At 41.7% G+C, this 16429-nt stretch overlaps 1 protein-coding gene across 1 annotated transcript; it reads right to left on the bottom strand.

Moving 5' to 3' along the window:
- Window positions 1–5072: 5072 nt before the first annotated feature.
- LOC307219277 (acidic mammalian chitinase-like) lies at window positions 5073–14723 on the bottom strand. The gene is made up of 11 exons (XM_079982374.1): window positions 14606–14723; window positions 13342–13371; window positions 13019–13220; window positions 12315–12371; window positions 10838–11003; window positions 9625–9749; window positions 8296–8419; window positions 7977–8162; window positions 7227–7346; window positions 6331–6472; window positions 5073–5439 (listed from the first exon to the last, which is right to left on the bottom strand). Exons 1-11 carry the CDS (start codon window positions 14628–14630, stop codon window positions 5165–5167), a joined length of 1452 nt encoding a protein of 483 aa, XP_079838500.1. The 5' UTR covers window positions 14631–14723; the 3' UTR covers window positions 5073–5164.
- Window positions 14724–16429: the final 1706 nt, after the last annotated feature.

Genomic DNA, 16429 nt, shown 5'->3' with positions numbered 1-16429 from the left:
TTAATTAGTGAGAAATTATGAGGATCTCCCAACCAGGAATACTCTCTGCTTCCCTGGTCCAGGTTTAACAAAACCATGGTTAGAAAACTGGTTCTCAAGTCTTGTTAGGCTTTCCTGTGTCACAGGCGTAGAACCTGTGACCCTCCAAATAATGCTGGACTACAGCTCCTATAAGGGACGTGGGTGGCGCTGTGGGTTAAACCACAGAGCCTAGGACTTGCCGATCAGAAGATCGGTGGTTCGAATCCCTGCAACGGAGTGAGCTCCCGTTGCTTGGTCCCTGCTCCTGCCAACCTAGCAGTTCGAAAGCACGTCAAAGTGCAAGTAGATAAATAGGCACCGCTCCAGTGGGAAGGTAAACGGCGTTTCTGTGCACTGCTCTGGTTCGCCAGAAGTGGCTTAGTCACGCTGGCCACATGACCCAGAAGCTGTACACTGGCTCCCTCGGCCAATAAAGCGAGATGAGCGCCACAACCCCAGAGCTGGACACAACTGGACCTAACGGTCAGGGGTCCCTTTACCTTTACCTTTTTACAGGTCCTATCACCATTGAAGAAGAAGAAGAGGAGTAGTAGTTTGGATTTGATTTCCCGCTTTATCACTACCTGAAGGAGTCTCAAAGTGGCTAACATTCTCCTTTCCCTTCCTCCCCCACAACAAACATTCTATGAGGTGAGTGGGGCAGAGAGACTTCAAAGAAGTGTGACTGGCCCAAGGTTACCCAGCAGCTGCATGTGGAGGAGCGGGGAATCAAACCCTGTTCACCAGATTATGAGTCTACCGCTCATGCTTGCTCACACTGATCATGCTTGCTGGAGTGTATGAGAGCAGAAGAGTCTGCTGGCTCAGGGCAAAGGTCCTTCTAATCCAGTATCCTGTTCTCACAGTGGCCAGTCAGATGTACATAAGCAGGACCTGAGTACAACAACACTCCACTTGAGATTCCCAGCAACTGGTATTCAGAGACATGTTGCCTCCAACAGTAGAGGTAGAATGTAATCCGTGTTGCTTGTACCCTCCATGAATTTATCTTACCCTCTTTTAAAGCCATTCATATTGGTGGCCATCACTGCTTCTTGTTGGAGCAAATTCTATAGTTTAATTACGTACTTTGTGAAGAGGTCCCTGTGGTTTTTTTGTCTGTCCTAAATCTTCCAACATTCACCTTCATTGAATGGCCCCAAGTTCTAATGTTCTGAGAGAGGGAGGAAGACTCTATCCACTTTCTCTACATGCATAATTTTATACACCTATATCATGTCACCACTTACATGACTTTTCTCTAAATTAATCAACATGGTATTGACCTTTTTCATAGCTGCCACACACTAGGGAAACATCTTCATCAAGCTACCCACTATGATGCCAAGGTCTCCTTCATCACCAGTTAACTCCAGTTCATACCCCATGAGCATGTATATGAAATTAATATATTTTTTGTCATGGTGTGCATCATTTTACACTTATGTACTCTGGAGAGATCCCTTTGGAGCTCTTCACAATCTCTTTTTGTTTTAACCATGCTGAACAATTTGACATTAGCAATCTTGGCTTCCTCGCAGCTCACCTCTAACTCCAGATTATTTATGAACAAGTTAAGAAGCACAGATCCCAATACTGACCCTTGGAGGACTCCACTTTATTTATCTCTCCATTGTCCATTTATTCCTACTCTCTCCTTCCTGTTTCTTAACCATTTACCAATCCACAAGAAGACCTCTTCTTTCATAACTGCTAAGCTTACTCAGAAGTGTTTGATGAAGTCTTTTATCAAAAGCATTTTTTGGGTGAGTTGGTATCCAAGAACTTCTGAAGAGCGCAGATTTCCTACCCTTGTCCTAAGTGAACGACTAACTTCTTCTCCATTGTGTTGATTGAGAAACAGTCATTTTTTAAAAACACACAACATATGGTGTCAACAAGTGTTACAGGATCTGCTGAGGAAGTCAGGAATTCCTCTATTCTAGGGACTACAGAACTCAGTAAGCATCACTTTCAGGTGACCTTTTTATTGACTTGTTCGCACAAAGTTTGTGAGGAGGTCATATGACATTTGTTCCTTGAACATCCATTCAGCTTTGTTGTGGAGGTTATTATATGATATCACATTAATCAATAATTATAGCCACACTTTCCAATAACTTTTCCTGCCACAAAAGTCCATTTTTTAAAAAGTAGGCTTGTTGTGCAAGAGCACCAATACACTTTAATTGCGCTACTTGAATTTACCCAATATGCAACTGAATCCCACCCATAAAATAGTGACAGTCTGTAAGTGTCATATCTGATGGATTTTCTACTTGGAATGCTATATCCCACTACAGTTTAGGCATGGCAAATTATTTCAGCTACTTGCGCAAAACAGCTGTGTTTCAGGATCCATAACAGGAAAGAAAGAATTAACATAAAAGGTGAGGTTATGCAATGATCTAGCCATACTGTGTGCCTAGTTTCACAGTGAAACTAACAACCAATGAATTGAATGCTGGCTTGAGCTAACAGTTTTGCTTGTTTCCTGTTTTCCTTGTCAACATTTTGCAATTTGTAAATTATTTGGTATAAAAAAATAATATTTTTGAGTTTCAAATTCAGATTGTTACTGAATAAATGCCTCAACACTAGAAATTCAAATGTTTCAGAGTTGTCAGCATGTCTTTGTCTTGATTTTGGTAGAAATCAAATGTGAAGCCTCATAATAATCTGTCAATCTTCAAATATCATCTACCTTTACACAAAAAAATGTCAAATAGAGTCAAGTATCAGTTATCAAATACTATTCTGTTTATTTCATACAGCTGCTGTAGTGCCAGCCACTGGGTCAAGAGAGGGTGAGCAGGGCAGGATAAGATAGTGGGAAGATCCTTAAGAAGCAGGAGACATGCAGTTGAGGAGCACCAGTTGCCCCATCACGAATGTCTCAGGTTGGCTGTGGTCATGAGCTTTCTTTGCCCAAAAGCCTTGGTAATGAATGTGAAATGGCCAGCATTGGTAGCCCATTAGGGAAAATAGCATGGGTGCATGTTCCCAACTGTGTTGGGCATAACACTGCCACACCCTTCTGTCTAACATGTCCACATTTGTGTGATCAAGCCCGTTGACAACGATGATGGCATTTTAACAACCAAAACCACAATTTCTTTGAGGAAGAATGTATATAGTTGTAGGCAGTGCTTTCTCCCCTAAAAAAATGTTTAGGGGTTCTCTCATGTTCCTACTCATATTGAAATACTGCCCCTCAATCTCTCTCTCTCTCTCTCTCTCTCTCTCTCTCTCTCTCTCTCTCTCTCTCCCTCTCCCTCTCCCTCTCCCTCTCCCTCTCCCTCTCCCTCTCCCTCTCCCTCTCCCTCTCCCTCCTCTTAGATTCACAAAAGGTTTAGTGGTATGCATACCCCTGCGTACTCCCCAGAAAAAAAGCACTGGTTGTAGAGATGGGGGTGAAATTCTATTGTGCTTGCATTTAAAAATGAACCTAATGAATTTGCACTTTCCAAAACAATATGAAAACTGAAAAACTGTCATCCTGCAAAATTCACACTTAGCTGAATTTTGTGCTGTAGTTATTCAACCAATGTTTCCAAGAGTGCACATACTAGGGGATGATGGGCATAAAAATGCATTTCTTAGTGAGAGTAACATACAAAAATGCATTATATTAAGAGAAAAGTCTTGCAAAAATGTGTGCATTAGTCAAAGTTTACATGTTTATTAGGAGAAAGTGGAACAAAAAAGCTGAACGATTTTCTTGAGGATTTTTTTTTTAAACCACAAATTTCTGCAGAAAAGTGGAGGACTAAATTGAAGATTGGGGGAAATGGGAAATGGAGAAATCCTTCCATTCCTAATGCTTGAAATGTTTCCATGTTGGACTTGGAAAGTTTTTGTAGAACTTTTCTTTCTTGTTGTTTCCATGTGTGTTGGTGATGGCAACTGCTCTGCACTCCACTCATTGCCCCAAAGGAGGAAATACATTATCAACAAAAAGGACAGAAGATTACACAGATCTGCATACAACTGGCAAATGTTGATTTGTATGTATAGGTACATCTCAGTATAGAACATGACTGGGTGACCTGGGTCCCTGCTCAGTCCACTGTCCAGGTGCTGACCTCAAGGCCCCTGCTCTCCCTTCTTGCTGTTCTTGGGCTTTAGACCAGACTTGAATTGGAAGACCCTTCAGATGGAGGATATTTTGAAACAGAGGCTTGTCCTCTCTCTGACAGCCCTTCAAATAAAAGTCTGCCCTCTGGAAAGCAGGACACATGGCCACACTAGGTCTGAATTCATTAAAGGTTGCTGCTAATTGAGGTCTTTATATGTTGTGGTGGCAGTCAAGAAAAGCATTGAGGGTTGGGGGAAGTTAGAGGGAATAAACAATTTAATTGCATTTGGTCACCCGATTGCTACAATCCCAGAAATAGCATCCATAGGGGTAGCTGGGTACATACTATGCCTTTAAAGCACATTTGAATAACATTCTTTCCCTCAAAGAATTCTGGGCATTGTAGATTGTTAAGGGTTGCTGGAAGTTGTAGCTTTCTGAGGAGTAAACTGCACTCCCCATAATTCTTTAAGGAAAAGACTGTGCTTTGAAGATGTGGTACTGTATATACACAGCTTTACTATGCCTGCCGTAACAAAATCAACAAAGAATGCTGTAGCACCTTTTATAGTTTGTGGAGTGTGTGAATAGAGGATTTTTCCTCACTGTAGGAAAATGGTGATCTTCAGACTCCAACAAGACCACTATGCTGCTACATTTATTTCCCTATATCTAACTAAATATTTACATGAGAGCTCCATACTTTGTCTCAGAATTGTAATCTTTGTCATGATTTTCTCTTGCAGCATGTTTTATATTCCTATGTTGACAGTTTTCTCTCATGTTTCATTGGACACTTTTGGGATGGTAAAAATGATCAGTATGTTTTCAAAGCAAATGAATAAATTAAATAAATCACACATTTGATCAAGTATGGGGTTGTTTTTTACAGCACTGCAAGAAAATGTAATTGAAGTACTTGATTTAATGGGAAGAGATACTGAATTTGTGCAAAAGAAACCATAGACTATGATTTGAATGCAATGCATCTTTATTTATCATGCTGAATTCTTTCCTTGCTGTTGACTGCAGTGGAAGGTGTGTGTACTACTCTGGCTGTTCTCTTCATGCCCAGTTGCAGCAGGAGCAGCTGGCATCAAATACAAGGCCACTCTGGCAATATTGTTGGTAGGTCTTCCCATTCACGCAATGGTAGAAGCTATTTTTGTCAGTGGGATCTGGGTAGAGGCCACTGGCTTTTCCGTTGCAGAAGTTGCCACCAGAGCTTCCACTTCCACTTCCACTTCCACCAGAGCTTCCACCACCAGATGGGGCTGCTGTTGTAGCCTGGGCAGGCTGATTAGCATTAGTGCCAAGGGTTGTTGCAGGCACCTTACAGTCTGAAAGGAAGATGAAAATGGCGTTAGAACTTTAGGAACACAGAAGGCTGCCTTAAACTGAGTCAGACTTTTGGGAATATCTTTCAATATTGCCTGCACTAGGAGTGAGGAACAAAAGTCTCATAAACACAAACCTCATTCAAGGAGAATTTAAAATTTAACAGAGCATGGCAAAAGAAGCCCTGGCCAGACTAGACATGGCATGAACCACATCTTTGCAAAAATATAACCAGCAGAGAATGTATGCAGGATAATGACTGGGACTGCAGCCCATGTAGAGGGGGAAATGTAACCTTTCCCTCCATTGTGAAAATTCAGCTAGTACAGTCACACCTTGGGTTACAAATGCTTCAGGTTGCGTTTTTTTGGGTTACCCGTCGAAACCCGGAAGTACTGGAACGGGTTACTTCCGGGTTTTGGGGGTCGCACATGCACAGAAGCGCTAAATCGCACTTTGCACATGCGCCGAAGCGCCGAATTGCAACCTGCATGTGCGCAGACGCACTGCTGCGGGTTGCGAATGCTGTGGGTTGCGAACGTGCCTCCCGCATGGATCACGTTTGCAACCCGAGTGTCCACTATATTTGCACTGAGAGGAAGGTGTCCAAAGTAAGTAAGGACTTCAGAGGAAGGATTTTCCTAAGGACCATAGCAGAAAAGGAAAGGGTTAAATTCTGCCTCCCATCTGCTGAAATCCAGATAATTATCATCACACCCAGTGGCTTTTTCAGTAGTGGACCAGCCATACTGCCTCAAAAGAAATGAGCCAAAGAGGGCAGAGATGAACACACAATAGGAGTCAGTAGCACTATTTCACATACAGACAAAACGAAGGTTTCTGGGCATGCCATGCACTTTGTTCTATCCTGCCAACAGGAGTATGCTACTCACTTGGTGTGGTGACTCCCAATCCAGCTTTCAAGGCATTCATCAGGGGGTATTTGCCTTCCCCGCAGAATGTGCCAGTGAAGTCATCCAAGTCAATAGCCCAGACCATGGCTCCTCCAAAGTTGTTCTCCAACAGCCACTTAGCCTGTGAGTTAGACGGTTAAGCATTATGTAGTAAATGAGAACCAGAGCTATCTTTCCCTTGAGCTGCTAAGATAGAGAGCATAAACAGCCTGACTCTATACTCCAGAGTTGTGGTCTGTAACTTTTAAAGCTTCAGTTACAGGAAATAGGTTAAGGAATTACAGTACATAAATCCTGAACAGATAGTCTGAAATCCTAACCATATTTGGAGAAAAAAATCCAGCTGAACTATGTGGAGTTTACTTATATAAAAAAAAACAACAGACTTGGATTTGCACTGTTAGAGGCATGAAACTCAGTTAATCAATTTTTTATTTAGGGGGAAAATACTACATAATTGTTCCACTATCCCCAGTTTTCCTGGATGTGTGTACTTGGGTGCAGTTTTCTTTCTATAAGGTCATGGGAGATTTAAGATGTTGTGTAATATTTTCATATTCTTTACAAATATACAGGCAGAGCATAAATATACAGGTGGAACATAATGGATACTACTCCCCCATTAGGCTTCTAAAAGGGAGGGTGGGGGGGGGAGCTTGTTCCTCCTGAGCTCCCTAGAAATCCTTCTGCTCTGCTCTTTCAGACTCAACACAGTCTAAACCTGCAGTTTCTTCAAAGAAAGCTTGATGGCATGACCCTCCATAGGAATGGGGAAGGTGGGAGAAGAAAAACAAGTTGCCTTCCAGGAGGAGCCTCTGGCCATTTTAGGAGAGTGCTGAATAAGGGCAGAATATGGAGACAATAAACAGGCTTACCTTGATACCAAAACTCTTAGGGTTATCATAGCCAATCCACTGATTTCCTTTATAGGCATAAGGGACTTCCTGGGGAGCATTCCACACAACCGTGGCACCCTCCTTCAAGAAGGTACAGACCTGTGGAGACAAATATCTTGGATTAAGCCAATGAAAGTGTTTGATCTAGTTACCCAAGGCTAGCTGAACTATGTTGGGTTATGTCTACTTTACACCCATTTCCAGAAATCATACCAGTGTTTGTCAGCTGTGAGAGGGAGAAAAATGTGGAAATCATAGCTGGCCTTAGAGTTTTATTAGGGAAACAAGTCAGATGCACAAAATTCCATTCCTTCCAACCATGTCAGCTCCAACAGTGCAAAGAGTGGCTTGCACGTTGCCGTAGTTTAAAGCAAGCTGATAGGATGTTTTTAGTCCAAAACATCTGGATGATGTTTTTAGTCCAAAACATCTGGAGAGCACCAGGATGGCAGATGCTGGCTTAAAAAGAGCACACTTTCTGTATTCGAGAACTGGCCATTTTGCTCCTTGGCACAGAAAGCAACAAATAAACAGCCATTCAAAAACAGAAGCATGAAACTATACAGAAATAAACTGGATAACTATATTAGCTCACAAGTGCAATGTCCAGATGCAAAACTGCATCAGTAGTACATAAAAAGCTATAATTAAAAAAAAAATGAAAATGCAGGACATCATGATAACTAACAAATGTTCAGGATTGCTGCAAGAACTGTGCCAGAGTTTTACCTCAAAATAGGCCAGCGTCCCAGCTGCTTGGGTGTAGGCCCCACCTCTCCCTGGCCCAGAGGTTGGTGCATCCAGGCCATGGTTAGAAGGGTTGCTCAGGGTAAAGGTGCGAGCATAGGCTCCAAATCCCACCATCAGCTTCTCAGCTGGTGCACCATTCTTCTTCCAGTAGTTCATAGCATAGTCCTGGTGGAAAGAACATTGAGGAGGCAATCAGAAGGCAAATCATGGGACAATTCTGAACTACATATTCAGCAGCTGAATATGTAGGATATGATTGATGATAAAGGAAACCCTTCATTTCTGTTCAGTCACTTACCACATTGAAGTAAATATAGGAGCCTTGGTCTTCAGGGCCTGCATACAGAGGGCTGTTCTCACCAGTGAAACCTTCCCAGGATCCTCTGAGGTCATAAGTCATTACATTGATCAGATCCATGTACCTTGGAGGGACGTGAGGGAAGCAAATAGGCAAATATGTCAGTCCAGAAATTTATTTTCCTCTAAGGAAAACTTTGGACCCTTTCCTCATATGTGTTTACTCTGCTAACTAATCACTGCCACTTCTATCAGAGAAAAGGGAAGAATCATGGCTGTTGCACATTTCTATATATCAGTTTCAGTGTATTCAACATTACAATTCATTTAAATTTATGCAAATTTAAAACAGGCCATTTGGCATGCATTGATGCTGTTGTCTTGTACCCCTCACCCCGAAAATGTATCAGATTTCAGTTGGTTAGGAAACATTATTATATGATATCCTCAGCCATCTCTGGTGATTCTCAGGTCCCTATCTCGTTTGGTCTCATGATTCAAATCATTGATAAGTAAGAAGGCAAAGTGTCTTGCTTCTGCAATAGAGTTTAATTGTTAATATTAATACAATGTAGATATTGCCAAGTTCCCAATCACTGAGCATGGGGCAGCCTCTCAAGATTTGTGAGATTTGCAGGGTATAGATGCAATACACACAAGATCCACACAGAGACTTTCATCAATCACTTCAGCATTACTGCTAATGTTTGTTTTTGTCACTGGTGAACATAGTAATATGCTCCAATGCACACATTAATAAACTGTTATGTATCTACTTCAGACTATGCTAAAGGATGTAAAGAATTCCGTGCTGAAACATAATTTGGCCTGTGCATGTCCTCTGCCACATAAGTCACATTCTTTCCTCTTTCCTGAACTGACAAGTATAGGCAAGATCACAGGCAGATACAGTAGATGGAGATAGGCAGGTACTCTCTGTTTAATCTCTGCTGCTCTTGTTATTTCAGATTTCACTGAAGTGTTGAGCCATAGACATAACCACTGCTTGCCTGATATGTGACCAGGAAACCAGCCATCATATTCTGGATTTTTTAAATTAGTGTTTGGCAAAGTGAGGAGGCACCCACTCCAACCCAAGAAGCTCTCAGCTTTTTCGATAGTGGGTGATCACTGCAGCAGAAGTCCTAAGCTATGATGCAATTGCCATAATGACCAGTCTACCCCAATGCCAGTGTCTTTCCACTGTGTACGCCTGTCTCCTCTTAGGAACATAGGAAACTGCCTTATACCAAATGAAACCATTGGGCCAGCTACCTCCGTATTGTCTATGCTAGCTCACAATGAGCCAAGCTATCCACATGCAACTTACTTAGACATCTCTGGGATCTGGTAAGCAGTCTCAATGGTGCCCACACCAGCAGACACAGCTGCAGAGATCAACAGTCTGGGCTTGTTGGTTTGAGAAGCCTCCTGTTCAAAAGCTTCATACATTTCCTGTTATTGGAAGAAGTGAATTGTCACAAGCTACTCCAGGTCTGGATCGAGGGTAGGGGGCAAGAGGAGGCAAGTGCCCCAGGAGGTAGGTTGGGATGGTGGAAAAACTACAGACTTGCTGTGCCTGCTCCTGTGTGCGTATGGATGAGTGGAATGGTGGTCAAGGGGGAAATAATTTTTATCCTTTTCAACCTCCCCCCCTGCTTCTGGAGTAAGCACACTAGGAGGGATAAAGGGAGCAGCAGTGCAGACATTTGCTCCTAAGAGAAAATTTGTAGCTCCAGCACTAAGCTACTCTTTTAAGAACACACACACACCCTTATCTGAGTTCTTAAAGTCTTCATTGTCTGGTTGGTAGAGCATGAGACTCTTAATCTCAGGGTCATAGTTTTTAAAAAATGTTTAAAATGCTTCGCTTTGCGGACATAATGAAGTGATGTTCCAGAATGTAAGGCACAGGGTAACTAAGAAAATTGGGTTGTATTCAACGTAGCACTGAGTAGCTCCTTGCATAAGCAGAATGACTTCCGCTTGCTTGATGGAACTTTCTCCGCTTTCTGAATGCCCCCCCCCCCCCAGATCTGTTCTGGGTCCCCCGTCTAACTTTCCTGAGTAGAGATGGGGATGGTGTTGGGCATGCACAGGGGGTGGAGGGAGTGGGCAGAAGAAGAAGTAATTCCACTCATGCAGTTATTTAATCAAAAACTGTAATCACAGTCTCACTTCCCTCTATATCCACTTCTGAAGCTCTCTACCCACCATTTGCCTCAAACTATGAGCATCAAAAATGCTGTTAATATTTCTGAGATGCAGATTATTGGAACACGAACAGGGTACTCAGCTACATTATATTTCCCATAATAAAGTTCACAACTCATTTTCCTGAAACACTTTTTTTGATGTGTCTAGATCCAGCCCAGGAAAGAATGAGAAATAAGGTATCCTACCCTAAAGACATGGAGGTGTTATTATATCTGTTTTAGTGATTGCGTTGCCTAGACAAATAGCACTGGGTAAAATTCCAGAACAAACCTTTCACTGCTATATTAGTCACCTAGATACAGAGAGAGCACATTGTAGAAGCCAACCTTGAGCAAGACTGTGAAAAGTTGTTGGGTATCAGCGGGGCTGCCTCTGTTGCCAGGGTACTCCCAGTCAATATCCAACCCATCAAAGCCATACTTGCGCAGGAAGGAGATGGCAGACTGAATGAAAGTCTGGCGGTTCTGAGCAGAGGAAACCATGTCAGAAAACCTGCAAAGAAGAAGGTCAGAATGATCAGTTCTACAAATCTGAAACCATAGAGCTTAATTAGATCTGCTGATGATGGTCTGAGTTAGGTTTCACCAACCTAGTGCTCTCCAGATACTTTGATCATTGCAAACAGCATAGCCTTTTGGGATTGTTAAGCTTTGATTTCCACAGACTTCAGGAGGGATGGGGAACCTTCAGCCCTCCAGATGTTGCTGGTCTCCACCTCTGGTCACCCCTGACCATTGCCCATGCTGACTGTTGTTGAGTTTTGGAGTCCAACAGTAGCTGGAGGGTCATAGGTTTCCCTCCCTAAACTAGAGATTTTGATTTCCTGCTCCATAATGCTATCCCTGATTTAGATAGGAAGGGGATATCTTCAGTCACTTAACCTTAAAATCCAAATATTTATTCTTTCCTGATAATATTCCTCACATCTCTTAAGGCATGTTAATTTCCCACATGCCTACAAAGGTGTTAAGTGTGATATTAACTGAGTTATCCCATTTTATCTCCTCAACAACCCTGCAAGATAGGTTAGCCTGGGTGACAGTGACTTGCCCAAGGCCACCCAGTGAATTCCATAGCTGAGCAAGGATTTGAACCCAAGTGTCTCCAGTCCAAGTCCAATCGCATTGGCTGTGAACCGGAGTTCCCTCCCTTGTGAGGAACAGCTTAAATTAATCTTCATTGTTTGGACTTGAAGATACTTTCCTGTTGTTCTAGCAACATATCCAGCCCCCTTCTTGTGGTAAAAACGTGTATCTATGGATTTAATCCAGTATAGAAATGTGTGTATGTATCTTGTGAGATGAAAGTTGCCCCCTGCCCCTGGAAGTTGCTTTTTCTGACTACTTGGAAGCAGAAACATGGAATCTACTTCCAGATGCACACAAGGAGCTGGAAACAAAAAGAGAGATGCAGGGAACACCCTCACAATACACAACTCTCACACACATCTACATACATGTGACTAGATTTGTACACATAAAAGTTGTCCTTGGCTTCTTTAATCTAGAACCATACTGCACTAGTTAAGGAGCTGGAAGAAGGGAAAACAGTTCTAGATGTGCTAATTTATGGGCCAGGGAAATAGAACAGCTAATGTAGAGCAAGGTTGGAGATGGTGCTAAACAATATGCCCAGGTGGAACAGAGGACAGAGCGCCTGCACCAGTTGTGTAGAAGAGGAAATTTCAGCAGTTGTGGAGGTTCTCTCTTCTGGTCAGCTATGAAAGGCACAGGGGCTCTGTCCTCTTTTTCGCCTAATCACCCTAGTGCTAAATATGGGAGGGGATCTCCTAGAGGACCTTACTTTTGGGTACCGAAGTTCCAGCCTCCAACAGACAGCAAGGTTTTCAGGTCAGGATTGCTGTAAACAAATTATTTGGAAGGTCATTAAAGAGACTCTGAACCATATGCAAACGGTTACAAGCGGGCTGTCTTTAAAAAGAAAGAATTGAAATATCCACACAAACTTTACAAGTAGGGATAGATCTAAAGAGAATTCCTGTACCCTTTGAGAATTGCATAGAAAGGGCGATTGTTAATATAAAAATGCAACAGATGGTGAGATCTAATTGGACATTTGCTTCTCATTCCGCTACACTCCCTCAGAATCTGGGGAGTTGCGAGAGTTTTGGAGCAAATTTAGGGGGGAGCCTGTCCAGGGCTTCAAGAAACCAGAAAGCAAATTGTAAAAGTGTGCTTCTGTTGTTATATTGGGCAGAAAGTTGCCTGGAGAAAGGAGCAGACACACCCATTTATTACTTTCTTTTCCCTTCTGTATCATATATGTCTGATTTTTGCTAATATGAAAGACAGGTACCGGTATATTATTGAAATGGAATAGGAAATGCAAAAATTAGGCGTAAGCCATAGAAAAACATGGAGCTAAAGTTGCATGGAAGTTCATGGGATTTAAACTTAATACTCAATCCCCATTTATTTCACTGGAAATTAATTCTCTTGATTCTGCCCCTTGTGTTGAATGTTGTATGTCAAACTGCTGGATCTTACTAGGTTTTGAGTCCATTGATGCCACCGTAGAGAGCCACATCATTGTACTCGATGGTCTGGATCTGGTTGTTTGCCATGCCCGCAAAAGCATAGATGACATGAGTACATAGGCATGGGTCAAGATCTTCGGGCATATAACGTGCAATACCAGGTCTATACTGGCACCAGTTGGTGAAGTAGCAGACAATATTGGTAGATGCACCTGCAGTTTGAAAGGTTAAAATCAACCAATGCATTCAAATTTCCTACTAGAGGAGAAGCTTCTTTTAGGTAGTGCTTTTTATGGAATAAAATAAAATAAAAAGAAATTTGCTACAACTTACCCAGCTGCACATGCAGCAGGAGAGCCAGACCTATGAAAGAAAAGTTCCATTGTTAGTCAAACACAAAAGCTAGTCATGTATATTTCTTAGTTCACCCCAACTACAAGTCAATGAACAGATCTATACTACAAACTTGCATTGTCTGCATCAGTGTCATGGCTTCCCCCAACAGAATCATGGGAAGTGTAGTTTGTTAAGGGTGCTGATCAATTGAGAATACTTTGTTATAGATCCCTAGGCTTTCTCACCCATGGTTCCTTTGAGAGACAGCATTACTCCTAAGCCTGTTTAAGTCAATGGTGTTCTCATCAGGTGGTTTTGCTGTAGATCTCTGAAGCTTTTGAAGCAAGCCATGAGTTTGTCCTGATATATTGCAAACAATGGTTACTGGCTTGATGAGACAGACAATTCAATTTGTTATATGTTGTGGTCCTGTCTTAGATGTGTAGAAAATAAATACTTGGATTCTGGGATCCTCTTCATAATGGCATAGCTATAACGAGTTGAAATTCACATTTATGAGGAAAACATGGGGTTCCTCAAATCCTGTTTCCTAAATAAGGCAGCGATGGGGAACAATTCCAGATGTTGCTGGACTGCAGCTCCCATCAGTCTCAGCCATCATTGCCAATGGTCAGGGATGATGGGAGTTGTAGCCCAGCAATCTGCCCCACCAGTCCACCTCTGTCTCCTTCAAGTGTCCTCCCTCCACATTGACGTTATCTCAGCAAATGCAAGATTGGGAATATGTGGTTGTTGAGATACTGTGTAGCTTTATCCTGACTCATTTGTTGCTGTAAAAAGATATTGTGGATCACCTACCCAAGTTCCACATATTAAAAAAAATATTGAGACTTAAGCAACATCCTGAGAGATTTCCCTCAGTCTCTTAAAACTCTAGAGCAAGGAATTCCAAAACTTATTCTAATCTATGCCTGTTCTTACTGTTGGAAGCATTTTTTGTCATCCAGCCTAAAAACATCTGTTATAATTTGTTTTTATTCTTATGTTCTTAGCAAGAGGTCTATTTTTTCCTAAACCATCACAGTTTCTAGTCAATTTATAAACATTTTCTAGAACGGCCATCAAATTACTATAGCTAGGTAGTCTATAGATGTACGTGGACAGAAAGACTACCTGAAAGTAAACTAGGTCAGACTAGAATAGTGTGTTGACGAAGGCAGAGAACAACAAAAAGAGATAGATTGACAGAGAGATGGAAACTTTTGCCAGCTCAATGGTAAGTTGAGCCTGTCCTACTCACCAGTCAGAAGGAGTAGTTTGCCCATTTTGATACCTGTGTACTAGGTTGTTTCATCTTCTGTTTCCTTTTTATAAGAAACATTCAGTTCCCACTCCTTCTGAACACATGTGACTTCAGATGCCCTCACCCCCCAAAATTAAATAGAAAGTTAATATGTAATCATTGGTAGACACAACTAAAGTAAATTACTATACCAACCGTCCTCTTCACCTTGGAATATTATCTTTCATCCCAATCTTCTGAAGTTTGGGATTAAGCAGGCATGCATTGAAAGAGGAAGGTTATTTTTGCATCCTAGATCCTAAATCAATGTTATACCCTTCCACTCAAAATTTACCAAAGATATTGGGTATTGGATAAGGAAGGCAAACATATATATCAGTAAGATTTGCTTATGTAATTACAGTGTTGAAAATGGACCATTTAATTGCAGAGAAATGACACTGGAAACAAATCCACGAGCCCTTAGTGAGGCATGAGAGATAACAGCTATTTGGGAAGCAAATTAATTATTGGTTCAGGCCAGTTTCTAATCAACTGCCACCAAGAATTAAAGTGCTATGGCTGTGCATAGGCATGCATGTACAAATTCCATTCACCCCAAAAGCATATCATCCTCAGTAACACATATTTTCCCCAATTTTAATTAGAATATAAATTTAAAATAAGCATTTATACATTTTCTCCATACTCAAAATCAACTCCAAGCCATAAGATTTCCAAGTGGAATATTTTGATTCAATAACACATTACAATCGGATAAAAAAAGATTCCAACTTTTAATATTATTTAACCTAATCCTATTTCTTCTTTCCTTCCAAATCTAACTAAGGGAATAAATTTCAACACATGCAGAGTAGTTTCAATTATCTTAGTCTATTTTTAAATCAAGGTTTTAATTCTATACTTCCTTACCTGGGAGTAAGTCCCATTTAACTAATATGGGTTCTTATATCTGAGCCGATGTGTCAAGGGTTGCACCGTTTAGAACCATTTGATGCTTTCCATTTATATGTTAATTCAGTTCTTGCCATTATTAAATTAGCAGCCAACACTCCTCATGGTGCAGTGCCTGCCGTGGAGAACCACTCTAGCAATTATCACTCTGTGAGAGAAACAGGGTCTCCTAACAAGTCTCGGCACATTTAACAAACTATACAGTTATTTTGGCCCCTGAGACAGGGTATCTCATGACTTCCTCTCCCTCTTCCTGGCAGTAGAAATACAAATAAACAATGCATTAGCTAACAGTCCACTGCCCTTTCACAACACCCCAAATCAGCTGCCTGAGCCAGTGTGTTATTTGGCTAGTGCTGCTGCATTCACACTGACAGCGATGGACTGTTTACTAGTGTTGTGTCTCATATTTTATTTGCTGGTCTCTAATTTGTAGCTAAGCTGAGAGGTAGCTCAGAGGTAGAGCATCTGCTCTTCGTGCAGAAGGTCCCAAGTTCAATCCCAGTCAGGTTTGATCCTTGGCTGGAAAAGACTCCTATCTGAAATCCTGGAGGACCACTTCCAGTCAATACAGACAATATTGAGTCAAATGGGCCAATGGTGTGATGTAGTATAAGGCAACTTTCTATGTTCTATTGCAGCACTTGAATAATGTCTTGCATCCCCTGCCGTCAGAGGTTGCTTAAGTAATGGGAGTTGTCAGAGAGAGGGCTAAAAAGGCTCCCTGAACGTCGTGCTCACAGCCATCTGCTGCCATTGTGTGCTCCCTCCCCACCCCAACTCATCCTTCTTCCTGCCGTTACTACACCCTTGTGCAAATTAATTGAAACAAACAATGAATTTAGTAGTTGTACAAAACTCACATAT

The sequence above is a fragment of the Podarcis cretensis genome, assembly GCF_951804945.1.
Source record: "Podarcis cretensis genome assembly, chromosome: 6".
NCBI lineage: Eukaryota > Metazoa > Chordata > Lepidosauria > Squamata > Lacertidae > Podarcis > Podarcis cretensis.
This window is presented reverse-complemented; position numbering and strand designations above follow the sequence as displayed.

Coding starts and splice junctions, on each gene's coding strand:
- LOC307219277 (XM_079982374.1), bottom strand. CDS start 14,630: ATGGGCAAACTACTCCTTCTGACTG. Junction 12,372..13,018: donor ATCAATGGACTCAAAACCTA/GTAAGATCCAGC, acceptor ATTTGTTTACAG/CAATCCTGACCTGAAAACCT. Junction 6,473..7,226: donor CTAAGAGTTTTGGTATCAAG/GTAAGCCTGTTT, acceptor TCTAACTCACAG/GCTAAGTGGCTGTTGGAGAA.